The 20,856-nt window shown below is 48.9% G+C and overlaps 1 protein-coding gene across 1 annotated transcript; it reads right to left on the minus strand.

The window, feature by feature from the left end:
• Positions 1-4,217: 4,217 nt before the first annotated feature.
• On the minus strand, positions 4,218-20,685 carry LOC128148256 (excitatory amino acid transporter 5-like). The gene is made up of 11 exons (XM_052801867.1): positions 20,341-20,685; positions 17,991-18,070; positions 15,756-15,968; positions 14,929-14,971; positions 13,859-14,081; positions 9,463-9,562; positions 9,031-9,264; positions 7,303-7,497; positions 6,462-6,596; positions 4,469-4,568; positions 4,218-4,355 (listed from the first exon to the last, which is right to left on the minus strand). Exons 1-11 carry the CDS (start codon positions 20,515-20,517, stop codon positions 4,218-4,220), a joined length of 1,638 nt encoding a protein of 545 aa, XP_052657827.1. The 5' UTR covers positions 20,518-20,685.
• Between the last annotated feature and the right edge of the window lie 171 nt (positions 20,686-20,856).

A 20,856-nucleotide genomic window follows, 5' to 3' on the forward strand; every position in this document is an offset into this window, starting at 1 on the left:
AAAAATGGGAGGTTTGGGCTGTTTTTCACATCTATTGTTTTGATTTTATTTTGCCACATGCTACAACATTGAGTTATTTTGTTCTTTTCAGTTTCAGGAAAACAAGGTACATTTGATCTAAAAGAAAGAAAGGTAGCAGCGCTCTCTACTGACCATATACCATTTCAAATGTTACCATGCTACACTGCTACTATGGTCCCTCTATTTATAAATCCTAAAAAGACGTAAAAAAGACGTAAAAATAATATAAAAGCAAAAGTCCCTGGTCAAAACTCATCACTTTTATAAACTCTGATAGGTAAAAATAATACATGCTCTGGAAAGCATCTAATAGCACAGAAAGGAACCCATTCTTTAAGGTCAAGGCAACTTTAATCATGAACTGTACAAACAAGCTGGTGTCTCTTGTGTAAAGCTTACACTAGAGCTGAAGGGTCAGTTTGATTTAAATTCGTTCAAGCTTAGTGTTTACAGTCAATCATATCTCAAATTCACTAAAACCACTGGTGGAATGTTATTCCCTAATCAAAGCTCATATGGCCAAATAGGTGGGTTTTCTGCAAGTATTTGGGAGGTACCATAAAGCCAGGGGCTGCTTCTACCTTTCCTTTTGTTTAGTAACCACAATACTCATAAATGTCTTTCACAGGGATTTTAGTTTTCCAAAGTAGCTTTCTGTGATTTTTTTTTTTTTCTTCCCCTCAGTGGAAATAATACTTGTATAACAACCAAGTTCCTTTCCCCAGTTGTTCTCCAACCTTATTATATTACACACACAAGCCATAATCTGGGGAACATCTGTATCACAATGTCAGCTGAGATTTTTATATTTGTAAGGAAAAGGAGGATTTCCAAGGAAGAAGTTTAGGTTTGGAGCTTGTGTTCTTTCTGTACACCAGATTTCAGTGTCTGTTTAGTATGTGCACCTTAAACTGCCTGTATGTCTCCAATTGCATGGAAATACAACAGACACGGATTTATGTTTTCATCACTAGAACGGAGAGAGGTGCCTTTTTTTCTTACAGGTATCTGGGAAAATAGTCTAAAATACTATGAAGTATATCAGTCAGTAGGATTTAATCGTATTTGACCTTTTTTGAGGCTGAATAGGTAGTTTTCAATTTGCTGAGCAAGATGCCTTGATTTGCCTGGTGTGGAGCACATGTTACTTTGCCTCCTTCCAGTCCTGGTGCTCCTGAGTCTAGCCAGGACGGAATAAAACTCCTTCAGACAATGCCCAGTGACTTTGTCCGGACTCTGTGCTACTTTCTTGTCTTCTAGAAATCTCTTCTGGAAATCACTTGTCCCTCAACCACTGATAAGTTTTCATTACTCTGTGTACATAAAGTCGTGCTGACATTTTGGGGTTAGATGGGTGCCTGCTTTCAGTTTTGGCAAATCGAGGCTGAGCAGCAGATACAAGCTGGTGTAAATGTACCCCCTGGCAGCAGGTTATTGAAAATACAAGTGGGGTTGGGATGGTACCATCCCGAGGACATCAGCTGAGACAGTGGATGCCTAACTAGTCATGTAACTCTGGCATTCAGTAAATCTGCTTCTTTAACTTTTCCACAATTTCTTTTTCACGTTAGAAGGTACTAAGCTGCCTCTTCTTTGCCCGTTTGCAGCACTGAAGATGATGGATTGTCCTTGCCGCCTTTGGCATTTTCACATCAATAATGATGGTTTCACTTTTTACCAGACCTCAAACAGACTTTCAGAAGCATTTGAACTTTTTTTTCCTTGTTTTATCCTGTTAGAGGGGCAAAGTGATTACAGCTCAGTTTTGAGACTGCTGAGTGGTTAAAGCTCTCGTACTGTATTTGTCATAAGCTATGTGTGACATGACACTTTTTTAAAAAATCTTAAAAAATCTTAATAGAACAACATCATTGCTGCTGACTTCACAAATCAAACCTTCTCTGCTAAAATGGATTTCACCAGATACTGGGAGAGGTTACCAACACTTGATAAACCACAGTACATAATACTTGATAAACCAGTACTTGATAAACCACAGCTGACACAAGCTGCATGGAGTTGTTTACTTCACCAGCTCTAGATTTATTCCTGAGATATAATACTCAGTTTTGTCAGTAATAGTTTGTTCTTCCAGATGCACTCTTTTAAGTCATTACTAGTAGGACTCTGCAGCCTTTGGAGGCAGGGGAGAAAATCTGGCTGCTCTGCAGAAGGCAGAGCCCTGTGATATGAGTAATTGCCAGGAGACTCGTCCTGCATCCCCACCGCTGACCTAAGAAACCTCTGTCAGGGACATTGACTCCTGTCTTTTGTTGCAGGATTAAGATTCTGTGTTGTAATGTCCAGAGCTCATTAATGAGAGGGGAATATATGTGAAAAGCAGGATTCCTTTGGTGCTGGTTGGCTGGACTCCCCTTGGGCAGCCAGCGAGGGACATGGACACTTCCAGGCACTGGTTACTGCCCCGTAAAGCAGGCATCTAAGCAGGTCTGACAAATTACCCTTTTAATCTTGACTGTTCTAAATTACTGCCTTAGAACAACATGCTTCAGAAGCATCCATTTCTCCATCTATAGTTTGGGGGATGTAGGTAACTGGTGCAGACAGACGTCAGTGTAGGAGCGAGCCGTGCTCAGGACCCTGACCCAAAGCTGGGAGCTGCCTCAATTCCCCCCCCCCCCCCCCCCCCCCGCAGTGTTCACCAGCATCTCCCCAGGCACGTTTTTGTGTGCCCGAGCTTGCTCCAGGTATAGAGGAACAACCTGTAGTTGTTAAGTTTGCAAAAGACTTAACAGACAGCAGTGCTCAACACTCATATGTGTGATACATTCAGCTGATAATAAATGGTCAGGGGAGGGAGGGATGACCTGGGATGCTGCAGAGACCTCTTGATTTGCAATGGGATTATTTTTCTTTTTGCAAATGATGTAACTGCTCCTGTTGAAGAATAGTTGGACAGTAATGCTTAAGAAGGTATAAAACACTAACCAGCCTAGGAGGAAAGGGTAGGAAAGGCCAAAGTTAACAGCAGTACCTCAAGCTTATCTTCACTGTGATTCTGGTTCTTTGAAGGCTTTTTGAAGTTAATAGGGAGAAGAGGAAAAGTTTTTGTGCAAAAGCTGGTTTATGATATTTAATAACTTCTGCTTTTCATTTGGCAAAATTGGAATTAATGTTTCTTCTAAATCAAAATATTTTAAACCCCCTGACTCCAGCAATGAAGGATTATGCACAGGAAATTTTTTCTTAAATGTGCAATTGGAGAATAGTTAAGTGATGTTAGTGGGAGTTTAAGCTGCTTCTACGAGTCTTAATGCTGTGGCAGTAAAGACAAAGCAAGAGGGAGAAGGGGGATGAGGTGGCATTTTGAGAGAGAAATGAATTCAGCAACATGAATCATTGGTATAAAAGGCTTTTGTGGAGAAGGCTGCCCTGGGAAGCCTGGATTTTAAGGCTGTAATTGGAATTTGAACTTTGGGACAGATCCTTAGCTGGGAAAATCAATGTGGTTGTAATTGGGCCTGGTCAATTAGTTTCACTGTAATAAAACGGCTGGTAAAAACATGTGTACAGCTGGTCCTTCCATCCCTGCAGCTAAAATGAATCTCGCTGTCCAGGCGGAGTGAAACACTTCAACCAGCTTTGTGTAACGGCTGGAAAATCCAGTTATGTCAAACTTGGATTTTGAGCTGTAGACAAAATTCACTTAATCTTAGTTTTTAGATGAGAAGGTAGTAATAAAAAAAAGCAATGATTTTTAAAAAAATAATCTCTATAATAAAGAAAATGGAACCTTACAGAGTGCAGCCTGGCCAGCAGATAAGGGCTGCTGACCTAAGGTGTCAGATTTTTGTCCCATCTCTACTGCTTTCTCATCTAGTCCAGTTCCAGTTTTTTAATACCTGCTCACCACCTCCCTAACCTTTGAAAAGAACTGGGCTTGAAATGATGTGAGGCATAAAACCTTCACTTCCCAGCCGCTTCAGACAGTCAGGGCAGCAGGCTCAGAACTGCATCCTCGGTTGCGAGGAGGGGTTGGCTCCCTTCCCCCTGAAGGGCAGAGCCATGCTGTTTGGGTGCTTGCTGGAGAGTCCCACGGTCTTCAAAGGACAGAAAGGATTTTTCCACTTTCCGTGCCAGGTAAGGCCTTTTTCTTGCGGAGCATCCATGTACGACATTCACAATGTTAGTGTTTAGCACCAAGATCCCTTTCCTGGGAGCGGGAATGCTGTGATCTACACCTGACAGATGTTATAATGAACTCCTGTCTGATCGAACAAAGTTTCTTCAATCATTTCAATCACATTATCTTTGGGATGCAGATGTGAGGTCTCTACAGAAGGAAACTTGTCCGTGTTGCTTACTGGATCTTGCTGCAAAAAGAAAAAATACAATTTTAACTTCTTAAGCAAGCACGTGTATTGTGTCTGTGCATAGTCCTTGCGTTTCCTGCATTCCCCTGCTCTCCCAGACAAGCTATACATACCGTGGGGGGCTTTGGGGCAAAGTCTTTCTCGCAGACATGTGCTACGATGCCAGCGGCCAGAGCATCACCAAGGACATTGGTCATAGTTCGAAATCGATCCCTAGATGAGAGAGAGCTGTGAGGATGCAGTTGGTGGCCACAGCCAACGTGCCTGGGGTCTTCTATGGCTTTAAAACGTGTCAACCCCCCATCCCTAATGTCTCTCCCACTGGTTTTGCTAATGGCAAGTTGAGACAAGTGCAGTATTGCTCTTGTAAATACAGAGAGAAAATGATCCGTGCGATGTCTGTGTGAGCCCAGTACCATGAAGGTGATGGGGCTTCTTTTGTCTGGTCGTGCTTGTCTCAGTGCATAGACCTGCCTGTGCTCCTTCCCAAACTGAGGCATCATCAGCATTTTTGCTCAATGTGGGGCTGAGCTGCCTCAGCAAGTCATAAAACTCCTTGAGATGCCTCTCAGGGAAGAAATTTTGTTTTTCCAGCCACAGCACCTCTCTTGTTTATCTAAGCACCTCTGAATCAGTAGGAGGTGCCAGCACATGGTGGTGCTGGGTACCCTGCAATGCTGAAAGATTGAACTTGTGTTGTGTTCTGATTTTACAAGTTGCACCTGAAAAGTTAAATTTCCTTTTATGTGGAAGAAAGAGAGAAGCAGCCAAGATACTTGATGCTGTTTCCTCTCTGTCCAGAGTGGCTGCGAAGTACAAATCAGCAACCCACGTGTCAGTTATGTAGAAGTCAGCCTCTACTCTGTACGTGTTTTCACCTAGCTAATTTGCTTCTTTTTTATCTTAGTACTTTAAAATGGCACATTTCACAAACTGCGTATGTTTGACTTCGGTTTGTCTGTGACAAACGTAATCAAGCATCAGTTCTGATGACACATGGGTTTGAGAGAGAAGTTGCTTATTAAATGTGAGAGGGGTTTTGGCTGCATCTGTTCAAGAGCTGACAATCTAATTTTCTGCTATGATTTGGTGTGCAACCAACTTGTACTTTACCTTGTTACTGTTTTGATGTGACATGTATTTCCTTCTCTTTTCTGCTTTTTAATTGTGAAAACGCACATTTCAGAAATAGAAACAGCAAACTGGATGAGCACATATGTAAATTATTACCCGTGGTTTATGGTTTATTGGTTTTGCTGACTGATTTTTTTTTTTTTTTTTTTCCTGGAGATCATGCTTTTTTCCTAAATGATTGCACGTTTCCACCCCTTTTGCCGCTCTCTTGTTGTTGTTAGCATCTTTCTGGCTAATTTTAATTTCTCCTTGTACGAAGCCAGATACCTTTCACTCTGCCTTACCAACCTTGTTCCTCTTCCAGGGAGAATATTCCACCAAAACAAATACCATACCACCCACCACTTCACTTTGACTCTTCTGCTGCCCATCCTCCTTTGTTCACAGAAGACTAGGACTTGAGGTATTTCTAGGGAATACATTAACTAGCAGCCTTACACAGTAATGCTTCATGAATACAAGACTATGCACCTGTTTTCCTCCTTTTCCACCTCTTGGTATGGTGGAAAGTAGCATCCCTTTGATCTCTTAAAAGTATAAATGTACATATGTTTCAGAAAGATAGATTTTGTTACTTATTTGAGACCTTCAACAAAGATGTGTTGTACAATCAGATTGGAATTTAGATAAAAGATTGGGACAAGCAGGTATTTCAAACTGGGAACCCTACTTGAGAGAGCGGCTGAATATCATCACCACTTCTTCCACTTACCTTAATGAGGTACCGGGCAGTGACGGGCACCTCAGAACAGAAATACCGCAAGTCAAACACTCCTTTAGGAGACCATTTGCCTATAGTTATCATGGGCTATTTCAAGAAAATAATCGGCAAATGAAGAATCTCACACTTGGCTCCTGGCCTTGTTCTGTGATCTCTTAATGTCTATTTGCCTCCATGAGAGCTGCTTCAATACGTCACCATGAATTGGGACGTAGCACCCACCCATAACATTGCATCTGGAAAATACTTACAGAGCCCAGTCGACTGCGACGATGAGTGTGATATCGTCGGTCGGCAGCCCAACAGAAGTTAGCACGATGACCATCGTAACGAGTCCGGACTGGGGGATCCCGGCCGCCCCTATGCTTGCTGCTGTTGCTGTTATGCTGCAAAGAGAAGGCAGCTGTGCCATTATTGCGTGTGGGGGTTTTGTTTGGTTTTTTTTTTTAAAAAAAAAAAGCAAGCGTATGGCAAAGTAAGTTAGTCCTGTGTGGAAGGATTGGATCGGATCTGGCTTCTTCCACATTCCTGCTTCCTAATGCTATCCTGAATCCCTGCCTGTGCACATCATGGCTGAGGGCTTGCAGCAGGTACTCTTGGCTTTGTGCTTGCACAACACTCCTCTGCGTTCCAGTGTAGGTAGTCCCTGCATAAAATTGCTAAGTATTTGCAGCTGTACTTACTTATTTTTATCTAGATAAGTGCTTTATTTCCCTGCTTATAAAATGAGGATATTCCATTCCTGAAGGGGAGTAAATTATACCTGCACAAACCCTTCTATGCTAAGATAATTTATTGCTGCAGGTATTGACCTCCTCTAGCCATGCTGTCAGTTCACAGTCTGGCTTTTACCTACAGGCAAAGTCTCTGATTCTGCAGCAAATTCTGTGGGTGCAGAGCCTGAGCTTTCCCTGGTGCACAGCGCAGGGGGCTGGTACACACTGTGCCTTTCCCTATTCCTCAGCTTTCCAGCAAAGTTCACTCTGTGCAGCAGCAAGATCTCTGCCAAATAGGAAAAGTGAGAGAGATTGTTATAATGTCTATAAATATGAATAGAGAGAAATAATTCAGCAGCTGCAAAGAAACATTTACCTTATCGTTATAATTTGTCCCAAATCCAAATCATATTCATTGACCTGGGCAATAAAGATAGCAGCAACTGCTTCATACAGTGCCGTGCCATCCATGTTGATGGTGGCACCGACAGGGAGGACGAATCGTGCCACACGTCTGTCTATTCCGTTGTTTTCCAGGAGACACTTTAGGGTGATGGGCAAGGTTGCTGAGCTGCAGAACAAGAAATAATCAGTAATTCTCTGCACTGAGCTTTATAAATAGGAATCAACATAACGGTATAGAAATACAAGTCCTCCTGAGGGCAAATGCAGCAGCGATATCATACAAACTGCTATAGCAATGAAAGTTTCTTCAACTTGCACTACCTGGGGAATATACATAATGAGCCAAGTAGTCAGTTAGCCGCTGGCTGCAAGGTAAACGTCTCTCTGTGAACAGCAACGTGTGATGGTTACAGCTTTGTTGTACATCCCCGGTCCCCACGTTAATCCTGCAGCACCTTGAATGCTGGTAACGGGGCAGCATCTGCCAGCACTGGCCGTGCCGGGGTCCAGCCAGACCCCGTTGTTCCTCGTTCGTCTCCCCTGTGCTGCTCGCGTGAGGAGCAGCTGCCTCGGCTCTTGCACCCCCCTGACCTTTTTCTCTTGTTTCCGTCTAGCTTGAAGACGTGAGCTGTCACGCAGGAGTCGGGATAAGGCTGTGGAGGAAGAAGACGGAGTGGAAGAAGGGAAACGAACACAAAAAAGAAGTCGATGGGATTGCGATGGGCTGTTGGAGGCAGGGACTGCTTTTCTGAAAGGAGTTGGCTGCTGCGCGTAGCGTGGTGGCCTCCAGCCCCTGGCACAGACCGCATGGCTGGGACAAGGAGCAGAGTGCTCCCACCGTCCTCTCCGTAGCAGCTCTCCCAGCTTGCTCAGCTGGCTGTAGAGCAGAGAGGAAGGAGAAAGCCTGATGGAGACCCAAATTCAGGAGGAGATCAAGTAGTTAAGAGTAGCAGCAGAGACCTGCAGCAGTGGGTGCTGGGTTTATTGGGATTATGTGAGGAAGCAACATTAGGGAGGCCAGAAAAACCCTTTGCCTAGTCAAATATTTTCTAAGAAAATATTTTAATTTGCATGTCTTCCAGAAAAGATGCTGGTTTCTGATGTAAAGCTTCTTCATTGTTATAAAGAATGTTTTCCAATGAAAATAAAATAGATAAAAATAATCTAAAATTGTAAAATCTTACCAAAGTAGACAACACTTTTCGTTGGAGGAGCTTGGGATACACAGGCATTGATTTAAGATTTTCAGTAAAGTGTTCAGAAGAGCTTTTGATGTTTTCAGTTAAAACCCAGGATCATAATCTCACCCTGTTCTATAAAGCACCTACAACAGTCCTATTTTGAATTCTTTGAAAGAAAACTGACTGCAGCAATTAAAAGCACACACACACACACAAACATTGCTGCTTTGCTCTGGGAAAACCCCAGGAGAGGGAGAGCAGAAGAGCAATGCGAGCTGGCCGGATCTGAAGATGCATTGAGGCTTTTCCCACTGCGGACCAGGGCAGTGCCAAGCATCCCACTAACTACTAAAACTAGAAGCAATCTCATTTGAAATAGTGCTGGAGCATAATTTTTCTTTGTCTGAATTATACCTGTTCTCCCACAGCTTGCCGGGCCATGCACACAGCCACGTCTCCCTTGACTAAACCAGATACCTTCTCAGCTGTATCAGCATATTTCAGCCATGTTTTCATACCTGGACGATGTAGCTAAGGCAATCAGCAAGGCTTGCAGTATCCCCTGAATGAAAGCAAAGGGGTTTTTCTTCGTGATGAGCATAAAAAGCAGAGGTAAGAGAACGAGTCCATGGATGACTAGCCCTGACACTACTGTAATGGCATATAGTCCCAGTTTCTGTCCTATAACCGATGGATCTCCCATCTCGAGGATCTTTCCAGCGATGAGAAATACAATGCCAAAGGGGAAGTACCTGCAAAGAATAAGCATAAAAAATTATTTATAAGGATGCAGCAATCATTGAAGCACTACATGACAGTCATTACAGTATTTGGTACCACGTGGTACAGTCATACGAAAATAAATCCAATGCTCACAATAGATATTTGTAGACGCGTTACCCTTAGATAGCAAGTAAGAAAATAACTGATTCAATCAAAAACAGATTTACCAAACTGCCATTGAGACGATTTTCATAACTGCTTCATTCAGACACTGGCACACATTAACCAGCGGTGTTCCTCGCTCGCCCATTTTTCCCAGGAGAAGTCCTGCAACCAAGCACATTGGTTTATATTAATAGTACCACGGGAGCAGCATGTGTCATGCTGAGCGTCTTGAGGCTCTGGTGGTCATAGAATGGGTTTCACTGGGCAAACTCATAGCAGGTCAGACTTAATACAGATTTCCTCATGTCTTAGGGGTCACGGTAATTCTCTGCTCCAAGTAAACACAAGCATCTAGCCTTTTCTCAAAAAAAACGCACCAAACACAAACCCAGGATACGGATTATTCCTTGCACAGATAACTGATAAACTCTTTACTGCTGCTCAATACTGGAAGAGCCACTTCTCAAGGTGGATAAGCTGTCTTTTTGCTATTTGGTAATACAAGAATAATATAGCTCCAGAAACAAAAATTTATTTTTTTAAAAGGACAAAGCTCGGTGGGGTTATATATAGCTGAGGATGTGATGACATGTTGCATCCATGCCCTTGCTCTGGAGTGAAAAAAGCCACATGCCACGTCTGCCACTTGAATGAGCTTCTTCGGAAGTGCTCAGATTTTCCCGCTCCCCACGGGTGCTGGTGGTTCTCGGTTCCCTTGTGGGACGGGCTGTGCTGGCTGCTGACCAGCTATTTCATGCAGGTGGCTTTGTCGGTGGCTCACAGGCTGTACCATGGTGGTGACGACACATGCAGCTGTACAATAATATGTCAGGAAGGATCCAACTGAGTTGCTTAGATACAGGAATTAAGCTTCCAGTATTAATTCTGTTTTTTCTTTTGATGTTGTTGTATTAACCTAATTCCAGTCTAATATTCTGTTGAAGGAATACTAGAGCAGAAATACATGAATGGTTAGAGGGGTTATGGTGCTTTTTGGTCTGCCAGCACAAAATTGGCCAGTGCTAAATCCCATTGCTTTCACTGGCGAGGAGGTTTCCCAGGTACCCATTGAGCAAAAGAAAAATGAGTCTTTGAGTATTTGCCCATCTAGTTTCCAGCCCGGTTCATGTCCTTTCTGTGTGGTCCCATTAGCAAAAATTACTTCTGAAGCACTGTACAAGAGTCTTCTTTAGCCTGGAAAAGAAGAATATAGTCAGATCTTGTCTTGTCCCTCTCATCCGTCTTCAGTCTTCAGGGCTGAGGACTCCTAGAGACCCTTGGCAGGTAGTTGGATCTCTTGGCTTGCTCAGAAGACAGACGAGATCATGTCACCTTTGCCAGGACTTTCAGAAATGAGACAAAGCTTGGCATATTTAAATCTCAGCTCTGTTGATATTCATCCATGTGATGGGTTAACCCTGGCTGGATGCCAGGTGCCCACCAGAGCTGTTCTATCACTCCCCCTCCTTCTCAACTGGACAGGGGAGAGAAAATATAACAAAGAGCTTGTGGGTCGAGATAAGGATAGGAGAGATCACTCACCAATTACCGTCACAGGCAAAACAGACTCAGTTTGGGGAAAAATTAACTTGATTTATTACAAATCAACCGGAGTAGGGTAATGAGAAATAAAACCAAATCTCAGAACACCTTCCCTCCACCCCTCCCTTCTTCCCGGGCACAACTTCACTCCCGGATTCTCTACCACCCCCCCCCAGCGGCACAGGGGGACGGGGATGGGGTTTACGGTCAGTTCATCACACGTTATTTTCTGCCGCTTCGTCCTCCTCAGGGGGAGGACTCATCACACTCTTCCCCTGCTCCAGCGTGGGGTCCCACCCACGGGAGACAGTCCTCCACGAACTTCTCCAACGTGGGTCCTTCCCACGGGCTGCAGTTCTTCACGAACTGCTCCAGCATGGGTCCTTTCCACGGCGTGCAGTCTTTCAGGCACAGACTGCTCCAGCGTGAGCCCCCCACGGGGTCACAAGTCCTGCCAGAAAACCTGCTCCATGGGCTCCTCTCTCCACAGATCCGCAGGTCCTGCCAGGAGCCTGCTCCAGCGCGGGGTTCCCACGGGGTCACAGCCTCCTTCGGGAACCCACCTGCTCCGGCGTGGGGTCCTCCCCGGGCTGCAGGTGGATATCTGCTCCACCGTGGACCTCCCTGGGCTGCAGGGGGACAGCCTGCCTCACCATGGTCTTCCCTACGGGCTGCAGGGGAATCTCTGCTCCGGCGCCTGGAGCATCTCCTCCCCCTCCTTCTTCACTGACCTTGGTGTCCGCAGGGTTTTTTCTCTTACATGTTCTCACTCCTCTCTCCGGCTGCCGAATACCGCCGTCCCAACTTTTTTCCTTCTTAAAAATGTTATCACAGAGGCGTTACCACTATCGCTGATTGGCTCGGCCTTGGCCGGCGGCGGGTCTGTCTTAGAGCCAGCTGGTATGGGCTCTGTCGAACACAGGGGAAGGTTCCAGCAGCTTCTTACAGAAGCCACCCCTGTAACCCCACCCGCTACCAAAACCTTGCCACACAAAACCAATACAATCCAGTATTTGGTGGCTATAACAGCTGGTTTGAAAGAAATACATTTCTCTTCAGGTCCTATGGACAGCTGATTTGGAAAAGATCACCCTAGCAAATGGAGAGCTGATTTCAAGTAACTTTAAATCTCTGCCCTTTTACGGATTTCAAAGGCAACAGAGAGGGCTGGAGATGCTCGGTGTTGGTGAAGGGATCGCTGGAGCTGTGGTAGCTGTGTGGGGTTACCATCCACAGCAAAGCCACTCTGGGTGGCCAGCGGGCACTGCATGGACACCTTGGACTCAGCCCTGCAAAATGTCTCATTTTGGTATTGGACACAAATACCCTTTGCTGAGATCTCAGCCAGCTTTCACCTGGCCTCCCCCGCCTTGCTGCAAGGAGGAGCTGATCCCCGTTTCCCATGGCACAGAGCTGTGTTGCCTGGCCTTCCCTGTCCCTCTCCTGTTTTCTGCCAGGCAAACCCCGTTAATTCAACCTCTCCTCGCAGGTAAAGCTTCCCACAGATGTACGAATGCCCTTTTCCAGGCTACCTGTCCCCAGTGCAGGTGATGCTCTGCCAGTCTGCGGCTTCATGGAGCTCTAATCCATCCTGTGCAAAACCCGGGGAGTGCAGCTGGGTGGCCGGGGCTGGCTCCGGTGATCTCCCGCTGCGTCCTAACTCGGTGCTGATCCTCACTCCCACGCTGGCAGGGTGTGGGGAGGTGGTAATCTCAGAAGAGAAAAGCAGCTTCTCCTCACTTGTTTGGCTGGGCTGGAGGAGGGCATATGTCCTGCAAGCGGGTCCCTGAGCGTCTGTGGTCTGCAGATGGTGTTGGTCACTGAGACAGGAGTCTGCCATAGACATCTCTTTTGTCTGTGAGGATCTCTAAGTGGGTCTGTCTCTGCCTGGTCTCACCGTGGCCATCTCCTCCAGGCAATCCCTGTATTTTAGCCTTTAAAACTGGCTGCTCCCCCCTGGCTCTGACGGCAGTCTGGTGTGCTCCAGTGCATTGCTGGCTACGCTGCTCCCACCCCTCAAATCCTCTAATTGGCTTTTTGGTTCCTTATACACTAAGGTCAAGCTCCTTGCCCTCACCTCTTAATCTACACATAATCCTGCCCCCATGTTCATCTCATCGCCTCCTACTCTTTTTCCCTCCCGATTCCTCCCTTCCTCCCTTTCTCACTCAGCCTTGCACCCTGTGTCCTTCTATCTTACGCTTTGAGTCAGCTCCAAGTTCCCTTGACTTTCTCCCCTTTAAACCTTATTCTTCCCTAACCCTTGCATGTTCTCTCCATCCAACCTCTGCTCCTTCTTCCTTCCTGAAATTGCTGCCGAGCACCTTGTCCATGCGGGATTGCAAACTATTCAACACAGGATGCTTTCTTACCTTCTTCAGAAAGTCCTGTTATAAATTTCCATACATTTGTGACAGGCACTAAGTCTGACCCAGCTTTCATCTGCTGCCTGGTCAGGGAGTTTGAACACTGCCAGCATGAAGGGTTTGGACTGTTTGTAACGAGCCGTGTCCCGGGTAGCCTCTGCAAAAGTTACAACTCACTTGAGCAGACTTCATAAAAAGGACCCTCCAGCTTATGTGACAATCTGAAAACCCCTCAGGACCTGTGTTTGGGCTGTGAAGGCTCATACAGAAAATGTGGGGAGAAAACAGCCTTCTTGGTGCCTAACACCTTTTTTGAGCTCCGTTACGGACAGTACTGACGAAGGTGTTGGTACAAGCTCCGTGCTGCGCCTGGTTCCCCAGGGACTTGAGCAGTTAGAGCTAAAATAACCTCATCCCTCTGAGCATCCCTACCTCAGTTTACAGCACAGTGGCCACAGCAGTTTCCACCCTGGCTTGCAACCGCCACTGAACAGCCCTGCAAGCTGGGTTGGGGCGCAGTGCGGAGCCCCGTTCTCTACTGAGCAGGTACCTATTGTTGCTGAGAAGATGACGATTCCCAAGACGTTCATCTCATTGCTGGTCCCGGGCAGAGTCCTGTAGGTCATCTCAGGCGATGGCGTCAGCTCGAGGAACACAGGCCGATGAATTTCAGGGTTTTCATCATCGGGCACAAAGTAAATAAAACTGAGAGATTTTCCTGGGATCTTTGGAAAGCTGGGAGACTTCACCACTGGGACAAGAACAGTTCGATACTGGAACAAAAGCAAAGCAGTGAGGTTAGTGTCCTGTTGGCAACGGACTCCATCCTGCTCTGAACACAGAGGGAAAGCCATCACTGGGCCAGGTGGTCCTGGAGGTTCGAAGTTTGTTTTTCAGGCAGTAAAAAGCTGGTGAAAAGAAGAGAAGCAAGACACAGGCAAGGGGAACTGTGGTTGTTCCCTGCAGACCTCAACACAGCCATCCCTGAGCAGGACTGCACTTCTCTGGACAGACACATGGCATTTGTGAGTCAGGTCCCTGCAGGATCCCGGTGCAGCACCGGGCAGTGTTGTGGTCCCCGTGGAGAGGCCGCTTCACCCCCCATCCCTCTCCTTCTGGGGGCTTTACAGATGCTTTCCCAAGGCCGTGAGTTTGCTCATTTTCCCTTCTCCCCTCCAGCCCACGTGGCCCCTTCTCAGTCTCTCCCCGTCGTCCACCCCAACCTTTCCTTCAAGCTTTCCTTCCCCACGCCTGCTGCCTGCCCACCCCTCCGCCTCTGCTCCCCGATCCCCAGGGACTGGGAAGCCCCTGCACAAGAGCGGGGTCCGAGGGAAGAGATGTTGTGCTGCTGTTGTACAGGGAGCCCTCCCAGGCAGAGGGCAGGCAGGGGTGTCCCTGAGAGTCCGTGCCCGCACCAGCACCCTCTCCTCTTTGGGTGCCTGCCCTGGGGTGAGCAGAAAGCAGCTGGGGAGCAGGCAGGGTGGGGAGGGAGGCAGAGGGAAGGGAAGGGGCTTGTGTCCAGGCTGTGGGTGGGGAAGAGCCCCCAGACAGGGACAGCAGCCTCTTCTGGAGCCCAGCACCGTCCCAGCCACCTGTGGTGGTGGAGCTTGGTGAACTCACCTGCTGGAATGAAGCTTCGATCAGGTTAGAAGGAAACATGTTTCTGTAAGAGAGCAATTGCGCAGGGGTTAAAGTGCGTTGCAAGAACGCAGGGAACAACCTGGGAAGCACCTCTGGTGGGCACGAGGCCAAGAGGACCGTTACAGCCAACACCAGCTTGACGTCCTCTTTGCAAGCTGAGGGCAAAGACAGGCTGGAAGGTGAACGAGGAGCAGGACTCTGAATCACGTGTAAACTGGACTCACAGAAAGCCAGAGGTTGGGATGGACATCTGCCGTCTCCAGCCCCCTGCTCAGAGCAGCACCACCTGCAAAGTTGGAGCAGGATGCTCAGAGCCTTGTCCGGTCAATTGAACACCTCCGGACATGGAGATTCTCCCCCGGCCCTGGGTCTGTCCTGCACCCCCCTCCACAGTTAACCCTCATCCAGTGTTTTAATCCAGCCATGGGCCAATTCCTCCTCATTTTTACCTTGCAAAGCCCAAGGAGCTGCAGGGTTTGGCATGTCATGGCTGAGGCTGCAAAGGGAGAACCGCTGAGCTTTGCAGGGAATTTAATTCTGCCTGTTCTCTGCTGCCGCACCCCTCTTTGCTGGTGGCTCTGGGAGGAGAGCAATGGGAGTGACGGAGTGGCCAGAGGGACGTGTGTGGGGAGAAATGAACCCCGTGTCGCCAGGCTGGGAGGTACCAGTGCCTGGTCAGCGTGGCCAACGGTACTCCTGTTGCTCGTGAGATCTCAATACCTCCCGGGAACTCAGTGCCCTGTGGGAAGACCTTGTCTGTGAAACGCCATCATAAACTTGGCTCCTCCTGAAATCCTGTGACGTACCTGATTAAATCCAGTAACGCATCAGCGGAGCTGAGCACCACTTTCCCCACAGAGTAGTCATCCTTCTGGGCAGCTGCGCCAGGGTGGATGCTGACCACAAGGATGATCCCGACAGTCACTGCCATGAAGGTTGTCCAAAGGTAGTAGGTGATGGTGATCATCCCCATCTTCCCGCAGGCCTTGGAGTCCATCGTGGCCAGCCCGGACATGAGGCTACAGCAGAAAAGATTGTGGTCAGTGTCTGCTCCCAAAACTGCACAAGATGCCTTGATGGGCAAAATCTCCAAGCTGAGAGAAGCTTCCATAGATTTTTTTTTTTTAACCAATGCTTGAGGGCATCACCAAGCACTTGCACATTGGTTTGCCTGTGCCCACAGGCTCTCATGCCCAGGACGGGCTTGTGGCAACCCAGGCTGAGCTGCAAAGGGCAGGAGACACCTCTCTGAGTACCTTTTCAAGGTCTGGCTGTGTTTTCTGTTTTCTCCAGGGGATAAGAAGTGAATATTCATAGTGTATTTTGATGGTGAATAACTAACACTGGTCTTTTTTTTTGTGATGCTGTTCTCTTAAATCTCCGACACCCTGTGCTGCTGCTGCATGTCACTGTGAACAGCAAAGAAAGGTATTAGCAAGGTTTATAAAATCCTGGTGGGGACGGACCCCACTCCCCCAAGGAGAGAGTCGCTGGTTCAGACTTCATGTACGCGTAAGCTTTCCTAAGAAGTAGCCCATAAGCTACTTTTAAACAAAACTGGACTAAAAATAGAGAGGGTATTACAGGCTGCACCAGCAGGGAGAGCTGGCCGGTGGCGGTGCCGGCACTGGGGGCAAATGGGAGTGTTTGGGGGCTGCAGCGTGCCGCATGTACACGCAGACCTACACCAAGCTCCTGGCCACTGTTTTTCACTGCTCCACCTCCTCCAGGGCCCTGCAGAGCCCTGGCTAAGCCTGCCAGGGGTGTTTGGCAGTTGCCCGATGACCCCCAGGTGGAACGTGATGGAGACAGAGGCTGCAAGGGTTAATGCCATGCTTGGGGACACACAAGGGATGGGTGGTTGAGGTGGTGGCCAGCCCACAGATCCCCTCCAGCAGCCACGTGTCCGGGAGGAGAGAGATCCTGGGAAGCTCCAGAGGGGCCACAAAAGCAACACGGAGGTGGGTGACGCTTTCCAGTGTGAGGCTTGGGGATCTCCAGAGCTGAGCCCCAACCTGGACAAATCCATCCCCAGAGCATGCCTGGTCCCCTCTGGGACGATGCATAGAGGGAAGATGCCACTTAATCATCATTCAGTAATTAAATAAGAAAAAAGCCTGGTTCAATTCAACATGCAAGAAAAATCCTGGGAGCCCTGCACAGACCCTGTGCCTGCAGGCAGGAGAGCGGTCGGCTGGGACAACCCAGCATCACTGAGCTGCAAGGAGGGCTGAGAGCACCCTGAGAGTGAAGGAAAACCCAGGCAGCACATCTGGGAAGGGGGTGTGAAATACCGGAGGGGAAAAGAAAGCAGCTCTGCAAGGGCTGATACTGAAAAGGCCAAGTGTGGCCAGGATAGAGACCACACCGCTCCCAAAAATAAACCAAAGGCAAATGGCACAGCAAGCAAACTCTGAAAAACAATAGAGAAGTGACACATCCCCAAGGGAATGAAGAGCTAAATGTTGTTTGGGTATTTCTAATGAGCACGTGCTGGCAATTGTCTAAAATATGTAAATCCATGTAAGCTTTTCAAGACCTTGCTTAGACTTGGGTGTGACTCTATCAATCAGCTCTGTTTCTTATTTCTAGATCTGGATGGGCTGATAAAAGTGGGATTTGTAAACAGATGCAACATTGAGGGATACTTGTGGTTTCTACCTGAACTTTCTCAAAACCCTCTAAATAAGGAAATCTGCTTTGAGTTTAAACAGCTGCCCATCATCAACCGCCCATGGATTGTCCCAGCATTGCCAGCTGGTGGGGCCCAAAAAGAAAGGAAACACCCCAGCCAGTGCAGGTGTCTGACCAGGGTGCAGGTGTCTACCAAATCCAGGTGAGTATTTGTCCCAGCCCATTACTGGGAAATCATGGGGTTTGATGGATACCAAGCTAGGGGATGCTGCTTGGTTGCTGGCTGCTTGGGACTGGGGTTATTCTCACCCCAGGCAGTTTTGGGGTGATCTCCTGAATGGGGGATCATGGGGAGATCTCAATGTGATGGAGAGATGGTATTTTAGAAGCAGAAGGTGCTGTCTTACCTAGAGGTGATCAAGGGCAGGATCAGCATCTTCAACATCCTCATGAGGAGCTCTCCAGGAAAGGAAAAGTACTGCTTCTCCTGCACATAGAGCAGAGCCGTTGTGTCAGGTGAGAGCTGAGAAATGGACACTGATCACGGGCTTAGGGCTCAAACCTGATATGTTTGCCTTTTTCCCAACCGGACCCAGCTGTGAGCTTGGTTCCAAGCTGGCAGCCATTCCTTGCGGCACTCAGAGACACTGTTTGGCTGTCCCCTACTGGGAGCTGGGTCAGGAATGGGAAATATTGGCCATGTGGGAAACCTGGCTGTGAACCGGAGAGGGGCATGTGGGGCTGGTCCTCTCCTAAAAACACCCTTGGGTCCATCACCTAGGGAATGGTCCCCACGGCCTCACCACTGGCTCCTCCTGAATGTCATTGCACTTGTAATTGGGGAGCAGAGGCTCGACTGCATGTGCAAAAGTGCCCCAAAGCTGTGGGGTGCAGCCTGGTGCCGGCAGCAAAAGGTGGCAATACCTTGTGGCTGCAAATGGCAAAGGCGAGCTCAGGGAGAGCCCAGGTGTCTGGCCCATCTGTGGTGCAGCCTCACGGTGCACCAAGAGAGGTTTCCACCCCGCGGCATCTGTCCACCCCCACGCTCCTCACATGGGCATGGGGAAGGGCTGCCTGGAGAGGGACCCCCAAAGCCTGGATCCCACAGCCATGACCAAGGGAAGGGTGAGGGGTCTGCGAGACCAGCAGCCAGCATCCCTCCCTCCCTCCCTCCACCGTCACTCAGTCCATCTCTCCATCCACCATCCTTCTGGCTGCTGAGTTCCTTCCGTGCCTCCATCCATCCATCCCTCACTCCATCAATCCATCCTTCCACCTTCCCTCCCTCCCGCCCGGCCCCCAGTCTTTCACTGTGCTGCTGTAGAGGTGTCAGCGACGGATCTGAGATGGCCCCAAGCCAAGCAGGTGCTTTTCATTACTCCAGAGTAATTAACACCACTGGGCTTTGAGGGATGCCAAGGCAAACTATTAAAATAAATGCTCCACACTGCTGTCCCTGCACTAACCCATCCGTGTGGCCTAAACGTGGCTGATTTCCCCAGGGAGCTCATGTAGAGTGAAGCCGCAATGGGTCTACCTGGGTGCAAGTAGTAATAGCAGATTTGAACAGCATCTTATTTGTCAGTGGGTTTCTCAGCTTTGTGATGCTTTCCCATCACAGGGAGGAAAGCAGGGACCGGCTGCTTCCCCAGCCCCTCATCTGTGGCATGGATTTTGGGACAGAAGTCTCTAATGGGGTGAAGTGGCTGCCGGGGACCACATGCAGGGCTGTGGCAACGGGGCAGGGCAGGACAGGACTGTGGCTGAGGGTGGACGAACTCAGTGCATGGCTGGACGAGGGGCAGGAGTCTGGGGGCTCTACCAGCCTCAAGCCCGGTGTGGGCGGCTGCCGAGCTCTCACAGGCACACGCACCAGGATGCAGGGAGATTACACACGGCTTCAATTAAGTAACAAGATCATCCCCGCTGCGGGTGGTGATGCTGAAGGGCGTAATTGAAGTGACAAGACTTTGCTAAATCCTAGTGGGTGACACGGGGATGTTCCAGCATCAGCCAAGCTCTCCCTGAAGCAGCATCCCCTGTCCCAGGCTCAGCCAGCCCGGCCAAAGATCAGGGCTGAGCCATAGCCAAGACGCCCAACGTCATTAAAGCCGTGGGGATTTCAGCACGGTGACATTTAACAGCACAATGCTCCTAGAAAGCGCTGCACAAACGCACCTTTTAGGTGCATTTTCTCCAATGCTTTTGTCTCCAAGGGTCCTCAGAGGAAGGTGACCCCTGGAAGCCCCCCAGGCTCACCACCAGCCCCATATTTATTTGCTGGGCCTTCTCCAGAGAGTGGAAACGTGCTTTGGTTGAGCATCTGTGCAGCCTCTGGGTAGAATAACAGGAGGAGCTCATCCCTTGGACCCCAGTGCTGCTGTTTGTGTTGGGGGGATCCTGTTACCACTCATCCAGGAGGTGAGCATCCATTCCCCCCTTTCCCATCCCCATCGACCTGAAGTCTCCTGCAGCCCCACAGGGACTGTCCTGGAGCCCCTCACTCCCAGTGGAGGGAGGCAGGATTTGTCCTGCAGCTTTGGCATTTGTTGGCAGCTTTTCCGTCAAAAAAGAAAAAAAGAAAGCCACGGGGAGAAACCTGCCCTGAGGGGTGGTTTCCTTGGGCAGGAGCCTTTGCTTTTGGGGCTGTGCCCATCTGGGGCCCTTGATGGTGATGTCTTGCTGGCACCAGGGCTGGTTGCCCCAACTGCCCTCCTCCATCCCCCTTGCTCCCGTCCCCATCCCAGCCAGGCTTACCAGCTCCGTCAGCTCCAGCGCCCGCAGCAGGAACCCCAGGAGGCACCCGGTGGCAACCGACAGCATCGATAGGGTCAAGAGGCCATTTTTACGCCAGAAAGCCGCTACCCACTTCCAGATGTGCAGGAAGGTCGTGGACAGTGAGTTCAGCAAAGCTCTCCTGACCCGCTCCCACATGGTCGTCCTCAGCCACCCAGGCGATGCCCCTCAGAGCAGCTCCCAGCCCCGTTCATCGCCCCGGGCACCACTGTGCCGACGGATCCCTGCCCTTTGCCGGGAGCCGAGCACACCAGCGGCTAATCTCCAGGACCAAAAGCTTCAGGGCTATTTGGGAGCCTTTCCCATAATGGAAAGTGACGTCTTCAACTGATTAATCTGGGCTTGGCATCCTGCCGGTGCTGGTGCCGAACCCTCCCACGTTAACCCTCCACCCCCAGGATTGGGGCCGCGTGCTGCAGGCTGAGCAGGGACTCAGCCCCAGAACTCCCTTCCCATCACGGTTCCTGATCCAAAAGG

The sequence above is a fragment of the Harpia harpyja genome, chromosome 11 (assembly GCF_026419915.1).
Source record: "Harpia harpyja isolate bHarHar1 chromosome 11, bHarHar1 primary haplotype, whole genome shotgun sequence".
In the NCBI taxonomy this organism is placed as follows: Eukaryota; Metazoa; Chordata; class Aves; order Accipitriformes; family Accipitridae; genus Harpia; species Harpia harpyja.

Bases quoted from the DNA above. Each gene is read 5' to 3' on its own strand.
- LOC128148256 (XM_052801867.1), bottom strand. From the start codon at position 20,517: ATGTGGGAGCGGGTCAGGAGAGCTTTGCTGAACTCACTGTCCACGACC. The intron at 14,972-15,755 runs GTACGTCACAGG...GCTCTCTTACAG, and splicing joins GCGTTACTGGATTTAATCAG to AAACATGTTTCCTTCTAACC. The intron at 7,498-9,030 runs GTATGAAAACAT...CTTGTTCTGCAG, and splicing joins GCCTTAGCTACATCGTCCAG to CTCAGCAACCTTGCCCATCA.